At 24.5% G+C, this 18,834-nt stretch overlaps 1 protein-coding gene across 1 annotated transcript in view; it reads left to right on the top strand.

Annotated features, from left to right (window-relative positions):
- The window catches only part of LOC117177156 (pancreatic triacylglycerol lipase-like), a 32,831-nt gene extending 14,652 nt beyond the window's left edge, over nucleotides 1-18,179 (top strand). Inside the window, exons 2-6 of the mRNA XM_033367661.1 lie at nucleotides 922-1,025; nucleotides 5,081-5,388; nucleotides 10,407-10,499; nucleotides 12,987-13,232; nucleotides 17,774-18,179. Of these exons, the coding sequence (XP_033223552.1) occupies nucleotides 922-1,025; nucleotides 5,081-5,388; nucleotides 10,407-10,499; nucleotides 12,987-13,232; nucleotides 17,774-17,847 (825 nt within the window). The 3' untranslated portion in view covers nucleotides 17,848-18,179. The remainder of the gene's footprint in view (nucleotides 1-921; nucleotides 1,026-5,080; nucleotides 5,389-10,406; nucleotides 10,500-12,986; nucleotides 13,233-17,773) is intronic.
- The last annotated feature ends 655 nt before the right edge of the window (nucleotides 18,180-18,834 follow it).

The following is an 18,834-nucleotide window of genomic DNA, read 5'->3' as shown; positions in this document are numbered from 1 at the left end:
GGGCGCATACTTTGAATAAAATATTTGTTATCATTCTCTTGAAATAAATGTGTTTTTTTCTTGAAAAAATACCGGTTTCATATGTATACACCTGGTATAAAAGAAAATAAACAATTTTTTTCAATAAAACCTTCACATAATGTTTACCTCGTATTTTTCTCAGAATTTAAATTATTAGTAACTTTTTCAACTAATTTCATGAAAAAAATATAATATATTTACATATAATTTTGAAATCAGAATGCAGATACTCATTTCACAATATCAACAAAAAATACAAAAACTATATAATTGGAATAGAGTAATGTAAAAAAATTAATAAACTAAGGAAGATTTAACTTGTAAGAGAATTAGTTAATAATTTATAATTAACATTGAAACACTTAAATAATTTTCACATTATATATTTTTTTAAATTTGAAATTGCATTCCTATACATTTCATTGATTAATAACCTTTTAAACTAATTTAAAAAATATATGTGTACATATAATTTTTAAAATTGAATTTATACACTTATTTCACAATATCACAAAATAAAAAATAAAAGTATTTAATTGCAATAGAGCTATTTTAAAGTAAAAATAAATTTTTATCATAAAAATAATAGCTAGTATTAAATTAAATTAACTCAAAGTAAATAATCAATCTACGTTACTTAATTATAAATCATTAATTAAACAGTTTACAGCATACAGAGCGTTAAACTATTATTTTCATTAAAACATTAAAATAATTTTTACTTCAATAAAGATTACTTGTTTTCATATGAAAATTTAGACAAAAAATGTTTCCTTATCCACCCTGTTAATCTACTTTAAATTAATTATAAGAAAATAAATTTTCAGTATTTGTAGTAATCTTAATTTTCAAATTTCCTAATTGTTTATTTATTTTAATTTTTATGCAATCTTGTTTCAGAGTGACGTCAATATTATAATCGTTGACTGGAGTGAAGGCAGCAATACCTGGAATTATTATAGAGCAGCAGTCAATACAAAAGTCGTTGGCTCGCTAATAGCACAGTAATTAAACCAAAATGATTCTACTTACAGAATAGATAAAATGCAATTTAATTTTCATTAGCCTGAAAATCGTTTTGCGTCATGTTATGCTTATTAATGTTTGATAACGAAATTAATTTCAAGTAGGTGAGGCATACTATGATTAAAAATTTCTCGTCCTCTTTCAAAATTTGTTGGAAAATTTCGAAAAAATTCAAAATTGACACAATGACGGTGGTTTTTCTGAAATTATTCAAAGTCAATGTACTAAAATACTGAAAGAGAATTTTTTGGCTGAAAAAAGAAAATGTATGTTTTTTTTGGCCAAAATAGCACAAGATGTGAAGAAAGCCAAAAGAAAACAATCTACCCGCTGCGTGGGTACATTCTGATCGCGCGCTTCGCGGTCGGACTTTGCATTTCTCCCACATTCTTACACAGACCTTTTAAAATCAAAGGTCAACCGATCGACAACTGTAATTTTCAGATTTCGAACTCTCTTTTGTTAAAGCTCTTTTGGCTTTAACGAACATATTCTCAACACATCTCGTGCTTCGCACTCGATTTTGTCTACAATTTGAACGTTTTTACATTATGCTCAACACATTTATATAAAATATAATACATTTTTTATGTAACTCTGCCTAGGATTGCTTATTCAGATATTGCAAAATGAAGCACGAACTGTATTTATCATGATTACTTTCATATTTGTTTATTTTGCATTAAATTTCATTCTTACTTGCACTGAAACATGTATCATTAAAATAAATTTATATCATTACAATTCATAATATTTTAATTTTTAATCTTGTTCGTTATGATTAAAGAAAGACTACGCTTCCTATCAAAAAAACATACATGAAAAATTTGTAAATCTTTTTTGGTTGAATGAATTTTGTCTTATTTATTCTCGTAGCTTGTATCGTTTGTCCACAAATTTAATTTTCTTTATTTTAGGTTTTTTGGACCAAGGAGTTTAACTTTTTCCTAAAAAATTTGAATTCTAGGCAAAATTTATAAATTTTTTACCAGCCACTTATTTTTGTAACAAAAAGGTCCAGTTTTGAAAAAAGTACATCAATTTTTAACCAAACAAATGAATTTTCGATCAAAAATATTAGTTTTTTAACAACAAAAAAATGAATTTTAAACTAATTATACAAAAAGTTATTAAATAGTTGGGTTTTTTAAACAAATAATGCACATGTTTAAATTTGAAAAATAAATTTAAAAAATGGAGTGGTTAGTTTTTCATAAAGAAAAATCAATTTTCAATAGAAAAAGACATTTTCTACAGAACAGTTTAATTTTCCTCCAAATTGTTGAATTTTCAAATAAAGAAGATGAGTTTCCTACAAAATAGTTCAATCTTCAATTTGCTAATATCAATCTTTTACACAACAAAAAAATTTCCAAAGTAGTTCAATTTTCAACCAGCAAGAACGCAGTCGAATTTTCAACAAAATATATAGAAATTAAAATATATAAATATACATTTTTCACCAGATAATTAAATTTTTAACCAAGAAGATTAATTTTCCACCAAAAATGACAAATTATTAACAAAGCAGATAAGTTTTCAACCAAATAGTTATATTTTCTACTGGAAAAAAATGCAACTAAAAATGAAAATTTTGATTTTAATAATAAAGTTATTTTTCAAACGAAAAAGATAAAATTACAATCAGATAGATGCATTTTAAAGCAAAAAAGATGAAAAGGCGAAATTTCTACAAAAAGAGATACATTTTCATATAAAAAAGACGAACTTCTAACCGAAAACGAATAATCGTCAACCTCGGAGGTTAATTTCCTACCAAAAGATGAATTTTCAACCAAATAGTTGAATTTTTAACTAAAAATGATTAATTTTCAACTAAGAAGAGGATAGTTAAATTTTCTTTTAAAAATTGAATTTTAAACAAAAATAAAAACGAATTATGATCTAGTTGAATTAAACAGAGAAAAACGAATTTTTAACAAAATAGTTGAATTCTCAACCAGAATTATTAATTTTCAACAAATAAGATTCATTTTTTACTCAAATAGAAAAAAATTTTTTTTAATAAGTTGAATAATTAGCCAAAACTGGAATAGCTACATTCTCCAACAAAAAAGTTAATTTACGACTAAATAGTTGCATCTTCAACTGAAATCATTAATTATCAACGCAAAAATTAATTGTTTACGAAGTAGTTCCATTTTCAACTAAGTAGTTCATGTTTCAACAAAAAAAAAAATAATTCTCAACGGAACATGTAACAGTTCATATTTCAACAAAAATATTTTAATTTTAAATGAGGAACCATAGAATTCAATCACAAAAGATGAATTTCAAAAAAATAGTTGAATCTCCAACTAAAACAGAGGAATTTTCTACCATGCAGTTCCATTTTGGGCAAAAAGGTTGAATTTATATACCAAACAATTTAATTTTATACAAAAAAGACGAATTTTCAACTATACGAATTCAATTTGTAATAAACAAAACGATTTTTTAACATATTATTTAAATTTTCAACAAAAGAAATATGTTTGAAACTAAAATTATGAATCTTCAAAATAGGTGAATTTAAAAAAAAAAGATGTGAACATTCAACCAAAGTGTTAAAGTTTTTATCAAAAAGATTATTTTTTAACCAAGAAGATTAACATTCCACAATGACAAAATAATTTAATTTTCAACCAAATAATAGAGTTTTTAAAAGAATTGTAAACCAACTTAATTTTCAATCAAGAAAATGAATTGTCAACAAAATAGTTAAACTTTTAACTAAAAAATGATCAGTTTTTAATGAAAAATGGAAATCGTTCAATTTTAATTTCAGAAAGCTATTTTCAAACAAGTGGAATTCAACCTTATAAGACAAATTCTAAAAAGTTGAATTCTGAACCAAAATAATAAATATTCAACAAGCAAAATTAATTGTTTACCTAAACAGATAATTTTTCAACAAGATACATGATATTTCTACTAAATTGCTGAATTTTTTACTTAAGCTTTCCAGCTAAAAATGAAAAAGCAACATTTTCATTTTTAAAAAAGTCGTTTAAAAAAAAAAGAAAAGAATAGAGAGAAATTTCACGAGATTAATTCACGGAAACGCGTGATTTTAGAGCTAAAATTTTTACGTGATTTAAAGTCTCGGACTCTGTGATCTAAAAACGTAGAATTCGATATCTGAGAGCTAAGGGGCGTGGCCTATTGCCACAAACTTCAAGACTTATGCTTTAAAAGCAAGGGTTTCGAGATTTTAGTTCTCGTGCCAAAGCGTAATAAAATCAAGGAGCAGTGCCGTGAATTAATCTCCCAAAATTTCTCTCCGTGCAATAAAATAATTCAATTTTTAAATAAGTCGTTTATTTTTAAACCCAATAGTTAAATTTTCTACTAAGTAAGTTAAGTTTTCAACCAAAAACCTGTATTTTCCACCAAAAATGAAACGAATTTTAAATAAAATAGTTAAATTTTCAACCGAGAAAATGAATCTTCATCCAAAAACTGTCTTTCGTATTCTAAAGCGCCACTACCTCTAAGTATCGTTTTTTTATAATTATTTTTTTGTATATTCAAACAAATTTCCGGGCGATATGCATCAAAATTCGAAAAAAATTGAACCACCCTAATGTGGATGCTCTCATAAACATAACTTTGTAAAACAAATATTTTTCAAAAACTCATTAAGGGAGAGTGGGGCTAAGCCGACACTTTTTATCAAGTCGTTTAAAAATTTTAAAAATTAGTTCAAAACTTATTGTGTATTTATATATCGAGAATTTAGTTTGCCATCCATAATCAGTAGGTTTTAGTTTTGTAGTTTTTTTAGTTTTATGTAAAACTGCACTTCGTCGGTTTTCATCATATCTTAACATTTTGAGACCCCATGAGTCAGAAAAAACTGTGTCAAAAAAGTTAGGGCATTAGGGCCCACTGTCGACTTGGCCCCATTATTAACTTGGCCCCACTGTCGACTTCGCCCCACTGCTGAATCAGCCCCTCTGCTGAATTAGCCCCACACTCCTTTTAGATACATTGTAATTGATTCTACCTAATAGCTTTTTTTTATATAAAGGCTTTTCGAGCAGATAGAAAATGCAACAATACACTCTAACGGGCCGGCTGCACCTGAATGGGGAAAACTTTATTTTATTGGACATAGTCTGGGTGCTCATATTGTTAGCTATGCAGCAAATTCAGTAACGAAATTACCAAATAACTGGAAAGTCGAAAGGATAACTGGATTAGATCCTGCTCAACCGTGTTTTCGTAATGTCGATAAGGATTTACTATTGGACAAAAGTGATGCCCCTTTCGTTGATGTGATTCACACTAATGGAAAATTATTGACCAGTATAGGACTGGGGTTACCGGAAGCAATAGGTTCGTATTTATCTATTTTATCCTAAGTTTTTTTCGTTAGGGCTGTTCAAAAAAATCTTCAAGTTTTTTTGAACCCTTTTTCCACCCCACCCCTTCTTTCTAACAGATCATCATACAAAGCTTGAACCACCCAGGGCGACATCACAAATATGACTCCCTCCCCCCTGCCCCCATCTTTAATTTAACTTTTTCTCGTTTCCTTTTAATTTTAATATTGAACTTTATCTGTGAAAAAGAGCTTCTCCTTCACTTCCCTGGGAATCGAACCAGAGGTCTTGGGATTATCGGTCAAGTGCTCTTACCACTAAGGGACCGTACTTAAAATACGTTACGGATTATAGGCCCCCTCTGTCAGACCCCTCCTCCTACCTGTTACGAATCGTAATAATATATTTCTACACCCCCCCCCTCCCTATTCATGTAGGTTTTCTTTATTTTCTTAAAATGTTTTGCTAGTTGTTACTAGTAGAATTAGGCAGGGGGTCCGAGAACTTTATTTTCAAAATTTCCTGACATTTCCTTGACTAATTTTTCATTTTCCTTGATTATTAACATTCAAATACTGTTATCTTCATCGTGTAATACTTTTAACATAAAATCTTAAATAAATGGCATAAAACAGTTATTTCTAATACAAATTTCAAATTTATTAATTTATTAATTCATTGTAAACAATAAAAGTCCTTTCTACTATAAAAGATGGCTTTTCAAAAAATACTTGAATTTTCAAACTAAAAAGATAAGTACCCAACAAAAAAGTATCATAGTTTATATTTCAATCAAAAAGATGGAATTTATTTTTAAAGAATATTAGTTTGAAACCAAAAAGAGGAATTTTCAACAAATAAAAAACTTTCACTCAAGAAATAAATAAAGTTTTATCAAAATTGTTGAACCTTCAAGACAAAGACGACTTTTCTCTACAAAAAATGAATTTTTGATAAAAAAAATGAATTCAGCAAAAAATTAAATTCCCACGAAACTGGTGCCTTTTTACCTAACTGAAATGAAATTTCAGACCCAGCAAATAATTTATTTACTAAAAAAGGAGAATATTCAACTTAAAAGGATTAATCATAAAAATAGTCTTTTTTACGAAACAGTTAAAATTTCAATTGTAGAGATGAATTTTCAAGTAAAAATATAAATCTTCAACAACATCAAAATTTCTTAACAAACTGATTCAACCAAATGTTTTAAACGAAACAGTTGAACACTTTAGCAAAGAAGATTAAATTTTAACCAAAAAGTTGCATTTTTAGTTTTTTTTTAAATGAAATTTCTTCTATAACAGATGAAGTTTTAAATCAAAAAGATAAATTTTTATAAAACCAGTTGAATTTTCTTTTTAAAAAGATTTCAATTGACTTTTCATTATCAAAATATGAACTTTGAAGCCAGAAATAATTTTCTATGTAAAAAATTGAATTTTTAATCAAAAAAAGAAACGAATTTTTTACCACAGAGGATGACTTCTTAATAACATTGTTAAATTCTCTACCAAACAGTTGCATTTTTTTCAAAACAGATAAAAATTTTCTCAAAACAGATACATTTTTATTTAGAATAAAAATGTTTAAATAATTGAATTTTTTGACAAAAAAGAAGTTTCTAAGGAAAAAATTGAATTTTTAATGCAAAACACGAATTTGAAAAAAAGTATGATTTGTAAAAAATTAGTTGAATTCTCTACCAAATAGTTGCATTTTTACCCACGAAAGATGAAAATTGTACTAAGACATTTGTACTAACCCCAAAATATTAAATTTAAATAAAAAGTCAATTTTCTTCGAAATAGTACAATTCTCAACAAAGCAGAAGAATTTTCAACCGAACAGTTTTATTTTTATCCAAAAAAGATGTAATTCCTGCTAAATCAGGTGAATTTTGAAATTTAAAAAACAAACTTTCGAAGAACAGTTGAATTCTCAAACGAAAAGTTGCATTTTATTTAAGAAAAATTAAATTTCTTCTAAAACTGATTAATTATGGAAAGAAACCCTTCAAAATATAGTTAAATTTTCATCCAAAAAGATTCCAGTTCATTTTCGTACGCCAAAGGAAGACTTTTAAACAATAAGTTAATTTTATATGAAATAGTCGAATTTTTAACCAAAAAGTATGAATTTTTAACAACTTTGTTAAATTTTCAACCAAACAGTAGCTTTTTTGTCCAAGAAAAATAAAAATTCTATAAAATAGGTGAACTTTCAAATCAAAGAGACTAATTTTCAAAAAAATATTTGAATTTTGATCCAAAAAGATATGAGTTGACTTTTCAACACAAAAATACGAATTTTAAACAAAAAGCCAATTTTCTAGGAAATAGTTCAAGTTTTAACAAAACAGTTGCATTTTTGTCCCAGAAAGATGCAATATTTTTACTAAAAAATAACTTTTAAATCAAAAAGATAGATTTTCAGAAAAAATATTTTTCATCCAAAAAATATTTCAGTTTACTTATCAGCATCAAAACATGAATTTAAAAAAATCTTCATCATTTACAGACCCTAAAACAACAAAACCAAAAAATTAACAAAAGGTTATTGTTCTGCGAAAAAAGTTAATCCAAAAAGACGAATTGTTACAAAACAGTTGAATTTGTAACAAAAAAACTATGTCATTTAAAAAATTGTTAAATTTTCGAACAAATAATAAAATTTATGACTAAGAAGATAATTAATCCTTAGGTGAAAGTCTTTGCCAACTTGCAAAAATTATGCACAGGAGTGAAGGATCCCCTCGCCATTTCGTAACAAATCGTAACAAAATGTCTCGACCCTCTTCTCCCATTAAGCTGTTACGTAATTTAAGCACGGCCCCTAAGCAAGGTTTTCTGTAATACGAATCATCAGGTTTGTGAAATCTGTATTATCATCAGTGATGGGAATGACCGATCAGCTGAATATATTTATTGCATTGCGTAAAAATAGATATACACAATAATGATCTAAGCTAACCCTCAAATGCAAAATTTTTGAAAATAAAATTTTAATATTGAATTTTATTCGTGAAAAAAGATTTATTGAAATATTACCATCCTTACCGTCATTACCGTCATTACCGTCCCCGATGATAATACAGATTTCTTAAATCTTATGACTTTTATTACAAAACACGTTGCCGTATGGCACATCCGTGAATTTTTTTTCTTTTTATTTCTACAGTAACTTAGTGGTAAGAGCACTTGACCGGCAATCGTAAGACCTGCGGTTCGATTCCCAGCGGAGCGAAGGAGACCATCTTTTTTCACAGAGTAAATTCAATATTAATGTTGAAGTCAATATGAAACGCATTAAATTTCTAACGTTTTAAGTAAAAATATTACTATTTCAGGAAGATAGATAAATTTTCATACAAAAAGCTTCTTTTTCTACTAAAGAGCAGACAAATTTCTAACAAAATAGAATACTTTGCAATCCAAAAAATGGATAGATTTTTAAACAAGGAGGTTACTTTTCTACCTAAAAAGGCAAATTTGAAGAAAAAAAATGAATTTTTAACCAAATAGTTAGAGTTTCTATCGAATAAGATAACTTATTATTCAAAAACTTTATTGTTACATTTTCAGTTAAAAACAATTTGTTTTAAACCAAAAGCAAAAGGAATTTTCAACCAATAAGTAGAATTTCTGAGTATCAGTAGAAATAAATAGTTTATTCCTCAATAAAACGGATTGATTTTCAATAAAAAAATTGCACTTTCAACCAAAAAAAGGAAAAATTTCTACCGAAACTTCCGGAATGATAGAATTCTAAACAGTTTATAACAGAGTTTATAATATTATGGAATTGGAAAATTCCTGAATGATAATTTTCCCGGTAGCTTATAATATTACCTAATTTTAGAATTCCCGAATAATAAAATACCCTAGGGAAAATTGCCGCATTATAAACTATCTGAAAAAAATCCCGAATTAAAACCTTACAAACACTGTCTTTGAATAAATATGATCTATTTTTCAAAAATTCAATAATCAAATATTTTTATAACAAATATTTTTTTCAATTTTCAGAGTTTTCAAAATTTATTTTTTGGATTTATATAAAAATAATTGTATAGTAATTATATCACAGAAATAAATTTAAAAATTCGTGCGCCTTGAACGAAAAGAAACTTATTGCTAAATTTTCTCCGATCCTATTAACATGTTCCCAACAAACTTTACAGAATTTAATTCATAACTTATCTATCGAGAAATTTCTTTTCAATTTAAAAAAATGATAAAATTTTAATTTTATAACGCTTTTTGTATTGTTTTAAATACTAATTACATTTCCAAACAAAATTTTCAATCTAGAAATATATTTCGTTCAATCTTTTTATTTTAAATTTAAAAAAATAATGTTTAAAAACCTGAAAAATTATTTTAAAAAATGTTCTTTCATCAAAATATTTGTGTAATATATTTTTAGTAACTAAATAATACTTAATAAATAACCATCTTTCTAATTGTTTTAAATCGGGAATTTTATTATTCGGAAATTTTCCAATACAGGATTTTTATATTTCGGCAATTTCATAATTTTGAGAATTTTGTATTTCGGGATTTTCAGTCATCTCATTTTTATATTTCAAATATGTTCTTTTGTCGGAATTTTATAATGCTGGGAGTTTCATTTTTCAGGATTTTTCAGTCGTCCAAAAAACAGTGATAAAAGGGAATTCTTTAAAAAAAGAGGGAAAAGGGGGATGATAGGCTAAAAATGTGTAAAGTCTTATTTAGATGCTTTACTTATAAAATAAAATTGCTCATTTTTATTTTTTCAAGCATTTCAAATAAAATTTTATTCACATTTATATATTTATGTCTGAAGTCATATTCTGCGTTACCTCTCCATTCCCCTTGATAGTGTGCCGTTTTTGAACAGTCGCTTACTAAAATAAAATTGATTTTTTTATCTTCTATACGTTAGCAGCTATTCATGTATTGTTCTTTTATTGTTGTATTTTAAAATAATTATTGAATTATTTTTTTAAAAGAGAGTATAGATAAGTCTGAATTTTCTATTTTTCAGGTCATGTCGATTATTATCCAAATGGTGGTAAAACACAACCAGGATGCTCACGGGTAAAATTAGGCCGCTTTCCTATACCAATTCCATCAAACGGTAAAAAATTTTTTTTCAATTTACTAGCGCCCTCAGAATCAGGAAGTTTTTAATTAGAGAAAACCTCGTTTGTAATACAAAATAAAAACTTCAAATAACTATTTTTTTATTTTCGATATATCAAATCTAAATTTCAACCAAATAGTCGAATTTTCAACCATAAAATATGTATTCTCAACAAAAAAAATATATGCATAAATCATATTTCAACTGAAAAAATTTTTATTTTATACCAAAAACCATTAAATTCATCAAAATAGTGAAATCCTCGAACGAAAAAGATTGATTTTGGATTATTTCAATTCTTAGCCAAAAAGATAAAGATTTGATTAAAACAGACAAATTTTCGACAAAAGAGTTTACATTTTTATCCCGGAAATATGAATCTTTAACGATAAAATGAATTATTAATCAAATAGTTAAATTTGTAACCAAATAGATGGATTTTCTATAAGAAAATTAATTTTCTACCAAAAGAGACGAATTTTCAATGAAATAGTTATATTTTCAACCAGTTGCATTTTCAATAAAGAATGATAAGTATTTATCAAAAGAGATTAATTTTCCACTAAATAGTTATAGAACTTTCTACTAGAATATTAATCTTGTACCAAAAAAGACGAATTTAAAAAAAGTTACTTTTTGAACCAAAGAGATAAATTAACCAAAGGGATAAATTTTTAACTAAAATTATAAATCTTGACCCAAAAAAATGATTTTTTTTACAAAATAGTTAGGTTTTCAATCAAAGAGATAAATTTTTAGCTAAGATTATGAAACTTCAACGAAAAAAGGCGATTTCTCACCAAAAACTGTAATAGTTTATATTTCGACCGAGAAATATTTTAATGTTTAATCAAAATTATTTTTCAATAACATAGTTTCATTGTAAATCAGAATAGATTAGTTCTTTATTAAATAGTTGTATTTTTAACCAATAGCCTACAATTTTGAAAAATATTTTATATTGAATGAAATTTCCGTAAATTGTTCTAAAATTATTTTTAGAATTTTTGAAATCCTTTTTGACTTCTTGAAAATTTGAAATCCTTCTAAATATCTTTTTAAATTATTTTTATTTTTCCGGAAATTTTTCAAAAAATTTTAAAAATAAAAAAATCGCCAAAATCTTCCACTTATTTTTTCACAATTTACGAAATTATTTAAAATCTTTTTCAATGTCAAGAAGATTTTTTTGTATCACGAAACCTTCCAGAATACTTAAAAAGCTTTAAGGTTTTAGTTTAATTTTTTCTAGAATATTAGAAAGATTATTAAAAATAAAAAAGTTTTTAAATATACCTTAACATGTTGCCGATTTTTCTTACCTTTCTAGAAATCTTCTACAGTGTTTTAAAATCTTTTGAAATTCTCTTTCAAAATTAAATTTTCAAAATGTGAAATCATTTGAAATTTTCCCAGTAATCTTAAGAAAAATATTTTATTCTCTCAAAAATTTACATTCTTTATATTTTTTTCAAATTTCTAGAATATTTTTCAAATGTTTAAAAGTCTTATTACATTAAAAAACTTAATTTTTCAAAATAAATTACATTAAAGAATTTAAAGTAATCTTAAGAGAAGTTTCTTTTAGGAAAATCTGTCATTATTTCTGAAATTTTTAAAGCCTTAAAACATTCTAAATATTTTATTTAAACAATTGGAATTTTTCCTGAACGTTTAACAAAATTTGCAAAATTAATAAATTGCCTTAAAATCTTCTAGATAATTTGTTTAAATTTTACAAAATTATTCTAATTTTTTAAAATAACTTTATATATGCTTTCCAAATTAATCTTTAAATCTTTCAACATTTTTCATTATTTTGAAATCTTTTTAAAATATTCAGAATTTTTTGAAACCTTTGGAAACTTTCTTTAAAAAATAATTTTTTTAAATGAAGAATCATTTGAAATTTTTCAAGGAATCTTAAGACAATTATTTTATTCTCTCAAAAATATATATTCTATTAATTTTTTTTTTAATTTCTAGACATTTTTATAAATGCTTAGAAAATTTTTTTAAATATTTTAAAATTTTATTAAATTTTCTGTAAAAATAATTTTTTTAGGTAAACAAAAAACATTTTATATTTCTTCAGAAATCTTAAGAAAGTTTGTTAATGCTCTTGAAACCTTACAAATTTATTAAAAACTTCTAAATTTTATGTCCGAAATCTGCAGAAATCTACATTTTGTTTTAAATACAATTTTTTGTATCCTTTAAAAATTTCTGAATATTTCTTAAACTTATTCGAATTTTTTCTAAAATCTTGTCATTTTTCATAATTCCAAAAATTTTCTTTGTAACCTTCTACATTTTTTTCCGAAATTGTAGGAAATCATTTCAAATATTTTAAAATATTTTTCAACAATAATCAGTACGATATTTTCAAAAATTTCCTCCCACCAATTTTTTTTAGATAAGATATTATCGAAATTTTACATTGAAAATTAAATTTTTTTACAAGAATATTTTTTTCCACAGTGATTACTCAAGCTATATGCAGCCATGGTCGATCCTATATCTACTTTACCGAATCAATAGTCACATCAATACAACAAAATTGTACTTTTTGGGCCCATAATTGGGACTTGACTTACAGACGTGCAGTTGCAGCTGTAAATGAAACATGCACTCATGATAAGTGTTCAGAAATGGGAATTAATTCAATAAATCATCCCCAACGAGGAACGTTTTTCACCCTCACTTCTGGGATCATTCCTTACTGCAGTAAGATTCTTATTCAATAGAAACTCATGTTATCATTTTTAATTGAAACAAATTTCTATGTTAAGTCGATTACTTTGGAAAAATAATGTTTGAAGAACAAAAAAAATATGCTCTGGTCCGGGTTTGAACTAGGAACGCCACTATGTATTAGTAAGGCGTTTACCAATTCCGCCACCGAGACCTCAGCGGATATTTTCTTGTTTTTATCGATATAAGCGATTTTGTTAAAACTGAGAGAAATAGGGTGATTTTTAATGAAAATTTTAAGTCGAAATACATTGTGTTTTGAATCAAATAGTTCAATTTTTCAACCTAGGAAGATGAATTTTCAACCAAGTCATCAAATTTTCGAATAAATAGTTGAATTTTCGAACAAAAAAGGCGTATTTTTTAGAAAACTGTTAAATTTTTAATTAAGAAACATGAATTTTTAACAAGGAACTTTTCTACTAAACGAGATAAATATTCAATCCAGAGAAACACCTTTTCTATTTAAAAAAATACAAACTTTCAACAAAACAGATAAATTTTCGAAAAAAAACTCACTTTTTAACCAAATCGTTCAATTTTCAGCTTAAAAACTAATAATTTTTAACAAAACATTTTATTAATAAAAAAACAGTCGCTTTTAATTAAAAGACATAAATTCTCGAAGAAGAATGTAATAACTAGTTGATATTTTAACCCTAAAAAAAAAGATTAATTTTCTACGAAAATAATAGAATTTTTCATAATAATAGGGATTTGGAGTTAATAAAACTGATTTTCTATCTAAAAAAACTAGGATGATTTATTAGCTACCAAAAAAGACTAACTTTCTTCAAAATACATCAATAATTTTCGATCCAGTAGTGGAATTTTAAACTAAAAACAATTATTTGTTAACAAATAATTAAATAGTTCAATGTTCAGTGAAGAAAATTAGTTTTCAACCAACAAAGAACGAATGTTTAACAAATTCGTTTAATCTCCAACCAATAAAATGAATTTTTAACAATATAGTTTAACTTTCAAAAAGTAATTGAATTTTCAATCAATAAGATTAATTTTCTAAATGCACCAAAATGAACAACAATATACATATATTTTTTAAAAAATTGTTGAATTTTCAACTGAAAGCTATCGATTTTCAACATGTGATGAAATTGTTGAATTTACATTTAGAAAAAGTAACAAGTAACAACCAAAAAGTAACAATTTTTTAACAAATTTGTTGAAAAACCCAGTAATAGAATTTTCAAGCAAGAAGTTTAATTTTCTGTGAACAAACACATTTACAAAAATATTCATTCATTTTAAATTGAAATTGTTGAATTTTAAGCCAAAAAGGCAAATTCTACACAAAACCTTTGAATTTTACACCCAAAAATAAGAATTGTCTACTATAAAAGATAAATTTTCAATCGAAAATAGAATCGTTAAATTTTCAATTAAATTCATTTGTAATCAAAAATTTTTCAACCAGATTAATTTTCTACGAAAATAATATAACTTTTCAGAAAAAAGGAATTTTTAACAAAGCATTTGAATATTTCAATTTGGAGTTAATAAAATTAATTTTTTATAAAAAAAATGGATTGTCAACAAAATAATAAAATATTTCAACCTAATGGTCAAATTTTCAAGTAAGTTGTAAAATTTTCAACTAAAAACAATTAATTTTTAACAAATAATAAAATAGTTCGAATTCCAGTCAAGAAAATTAATTTCCAACCAAAAAAAAACGAATTTTCAAGAAATTCGTTTATCTTGAACTAATAAAATGAATTTTTAACAATTAATTTAGCTTTTAACGAAGAAATTGAATTTTCAATCAATAAGATTAATTTTCTAAATACACCAAAATGAACAACAATGCACATATATTTTTATAAATTTTGTTGAATTTGCAACTGAAAACGATCGATTTTCAACATGTAATGAAATTGTTGACTTTATATTTAAAAAAAGTAACAAGTAACAACCAAAAAGTAACAAGTTTTCAACAAATTTTTGGAATTTTCAAAAAAAAAAATTAATTTTAAACAATTTAGTTAATTTTCTACGAGAATAATGGAATTTTCAAGAAAAAAGTGCTTTTTAATAAAGCAGTTGACTATTTTAATTTGGAGTTAATAAAATTTATTTTCTATCTAAACAAGTGAATTTTTAATAAAAAAATTAAATATTTCAATCTAGTGGTCAAATTTTCAATTAAGATGATTTAGTATCTACCAAAAAAGTATAACTTTCTACAAAATACATGAATTTTCAGCCAAGTTGTGGAATTTTTAATTAAAAACAATTAGTTTTTAACAAATAATGTAATAGTTCAATTTTCAGTCAAGAAAATTTTCAACCAGAAAAGAACGAATTTTTAATAAATTCGTTTAATCTTTAACCAACAAAATGAATTTTTAATAATGTAGTTTAACTTTTAATCAAGTAATTGAATATTCAATCAAAAAGATCAATTTTATAAATACACCAAAATGAACAACAATATGCATATATTTTTAGCCAAATTGTTGAATTTTCAACTAATAACGATCAATTTTCCACATGTGATAAAATTATGCATTTTTTGCAATTTGGTATAATCTTAAACCAATAAAATTAATTTTAAACAATGCAGTTCAACTTTTAACCAAGTAAACAAATTTTCAATCAAAAAGTTTAATTTTCTATAAACAAACACATTTACAAAAATATACATACATTTTACACCAAATTGTTGAATTTTCAACAAAAACAATATCTATTTTAAATAAATGCTGAAACAATTGAGTTTTTAACTAAAGAAATGGATCTTCAACTAATAAAATAAATGTTTGACAACTTTATGTAACTTTTAATAAACCAGTTTAATTTTCAATCTAGATGATTAATTTTATATTAAAAAAAGACGAAGTTGCATCAAAATATATTAATTTTCAAACAAATTGTGGAATTGTCAACTAAAAACAATTTTCAAGCAATGATCGAATAGTTAAATTTTCAATTTATAAAATTAATTTTCAGCTAAAAAATAAAGAATTTTCAACAAATTCCTTTAATCCTATACCAATAAAATATATTTTCACAAAGTAGTTAAATTTTCAATTAAGCAGTTTACTTTTCCACCAAAAATGATGAATTCTCAATGCAAAATTTAACAGTTGATTTTTTAACTAAAAATTGCTAATTCTCAGCCGAACATGGATTAGTTAAATCTTGAGTTAAGAAATTTAAGTTTAATTAAAAAACGAATTTTAAACAAATAAGTTCATATTTAAACTAAGACAATGATTTTCAACAGAGAATTTTGACTTTCATCAAAGTGAATTAATTTTTAACTAAAAGGGATGAATTCCTATTGAAAAACTCAATACTTGAATTTTTTACCTGAAACGATCTATATTTAGCTAAAAATATATTATTTAAATTTGGAGTTAAGTAAATTATTTTCTAATTTAAGAAAACGAATGTTGAACAAATTAGTTTAATCTTTAACTAATAGAATGAATTTTTAACAAGCTCCTATTTTTTACTTTTTCATGTGCAAGTTATTCCTTATGATTTTATCCTTCATTAAAAAGACCTTCGTCTACCAATTTTCGATTTTTTTATTATTTAAACAAATACGTCAATATACTAGTTTTTGTAGAAAAAATTACAAGCCCTCGCAATTTATCATTACATTATATTACATGTAAGAGAAGTTTATGTTGCAATGTGAAAATTTAAATAAAATACGATTTTTCATTAAAAAAATAATTTAAATTTGAGATTTTTAACACCATACTGGTTAGGTTTTTTTTAAAGCAATGTATGTTAAAGCAAATTTAATAGCACTATTCGATATTGTATGAGCTAATTATTCATTTATTAAAATTGTTTGAACAATATCAATTAAAAAATACAAAGTTTTTTCTAATTGTTTATCATTTAATATGCCGTCCACACATTTTCAAATTTAGACTATTTTTGTTACTAATATTTGATTATTAAATTACAACGATTTTAAGAGAAAATAGGTTTGCTTCTACAACAAAATGATTTAGGTACAATTAAATTTGTTTCAATAAATCGTGTATAATAGGTAAATTAAATTTTGAAAAGAGGTTACAATTTTTTATGTAAAAGACAAAAGCATAATGAATAACTTACATTAAACATAAAATTGTAAAAAACATAGGAGCTCAAAACGAAAAATCAAACATTTTTTTGTATTTTTTTACTCGAAATTTTGAATTTTTTCACCTTTATTTTAAAAAAGAGTACTTAATTTCACATAAAACCTATAAGTTTTATTAAAATAAATTAACATTTTTTCAAGATATCGCATTTTGAAAAAATTTACTTGAAAAAAATGAAAGTGGCGTAACTCCCACAATTTCCAAATGTTAAAAAAAATATTCTACCACGATATTTTGCCTACAGAACACTATTATTTTTCCTAGTTTCAAGAAAATTGCTCGTATTGATAACAATTTTTATAATCTTCAACCGAAACCTCTGAGCGGTTCATTTTTTGCTTTTGGTTTTTATTTTAAATATTTTTTTATAATTACCATTTACAGGTGTCAGCGAGTCAGACAAAGAGGATGTTTTGCGTAAACTACGTGAGGAACTACATAATGAAGTTGATGACTGATTTATTGATTAATTATTATTATTTATCAGGTTATATGTATAGAAACGAATATCTTGTCCTCACTCATTCAAGAAAATTGGTATTTTTTGCAAATCAATTCTTCAGTATTTTTTACTTAATAATGTAATTATGTACAGTTTAGGAATAATTATAGCTTTCAGCTTGGTTTTTAAAACGCCTCTGAGATAGATATAAATATTTATATTAAACAAGACTTATTTTATTGCAGGGTGCCCATTTAAAAACAAATAACCCCTATTTTTTATATAATTATTTGAACGACTGAAAAATCCCGAAAAATCAAATTTACGACACTGTAAAATTTCAAAATTACCAAATAATAAAACTTCTGAATAATAACATTACCAAAAAATAAAATATCCGAATTAAAATATTCCGGAACAATAAAATTCCCGAAAGGTTCAATAATATTGCATACTTTGATAATTCTCTAATAATAAAATTCCAGACAGAATTATTGTTTGAATTTAAAATAACAATAATTAAGTTAAATATATTCTTAGATGAATTATTTTCTAATTATTGTCCTTTTTAATTTAAACAATAATGATCGAAACACTAAACATTAAAAATAATGTTTTTATAAAAATATTTAATTATTGTATTTTTAATCAATGAACATGAATTACTTATAAAAATTTTAATTGTTTCAATTTGGGAATTTCTTAGTTCTGAAATTTTATAATCCAAATAATAAATTTCCTGAAAGGTTTAATAATATTACCGAATTTGAAAATTCGCGAATTATAAAATTCCGGACAGAATTATTATCTGAAATAAAAATAAAAATAGTTAAAGATATTTCCATTTTTTCTTTTAATTATTGCCCTTTTTAATTCAAACAATAATTTTATCAACTTTTAACATCAAAACTAAATTTTACATCAAAATATTTTATAATTGTATTTTTAATCAATAAATAATATTTATTTTTAAAAGTTTGTATTGTTTCAATTTGAGAATTTT

The sequence above is a fragment of the Belonocnema kinseyi genome, chromosome 7, assembly GCF_010883055.1.
Source record: "Belonocnema kinseyi isolate 2016_QV_RU_SX_M_011 chromosome 7, B_treatae_v1, whole genome shotgun sequence".
NCBI lineage: Eukaryota > Metazoa > Arthropoda > Insecta > Hymenoptera > Cynipidae > Belonocnema > Belonocnema kinseyi.
The sequence above is the reverse complement of the archived record's forward strand: the minus strand, read 5'-3'. Positions and strand labels throughout refer to the sequence as shown.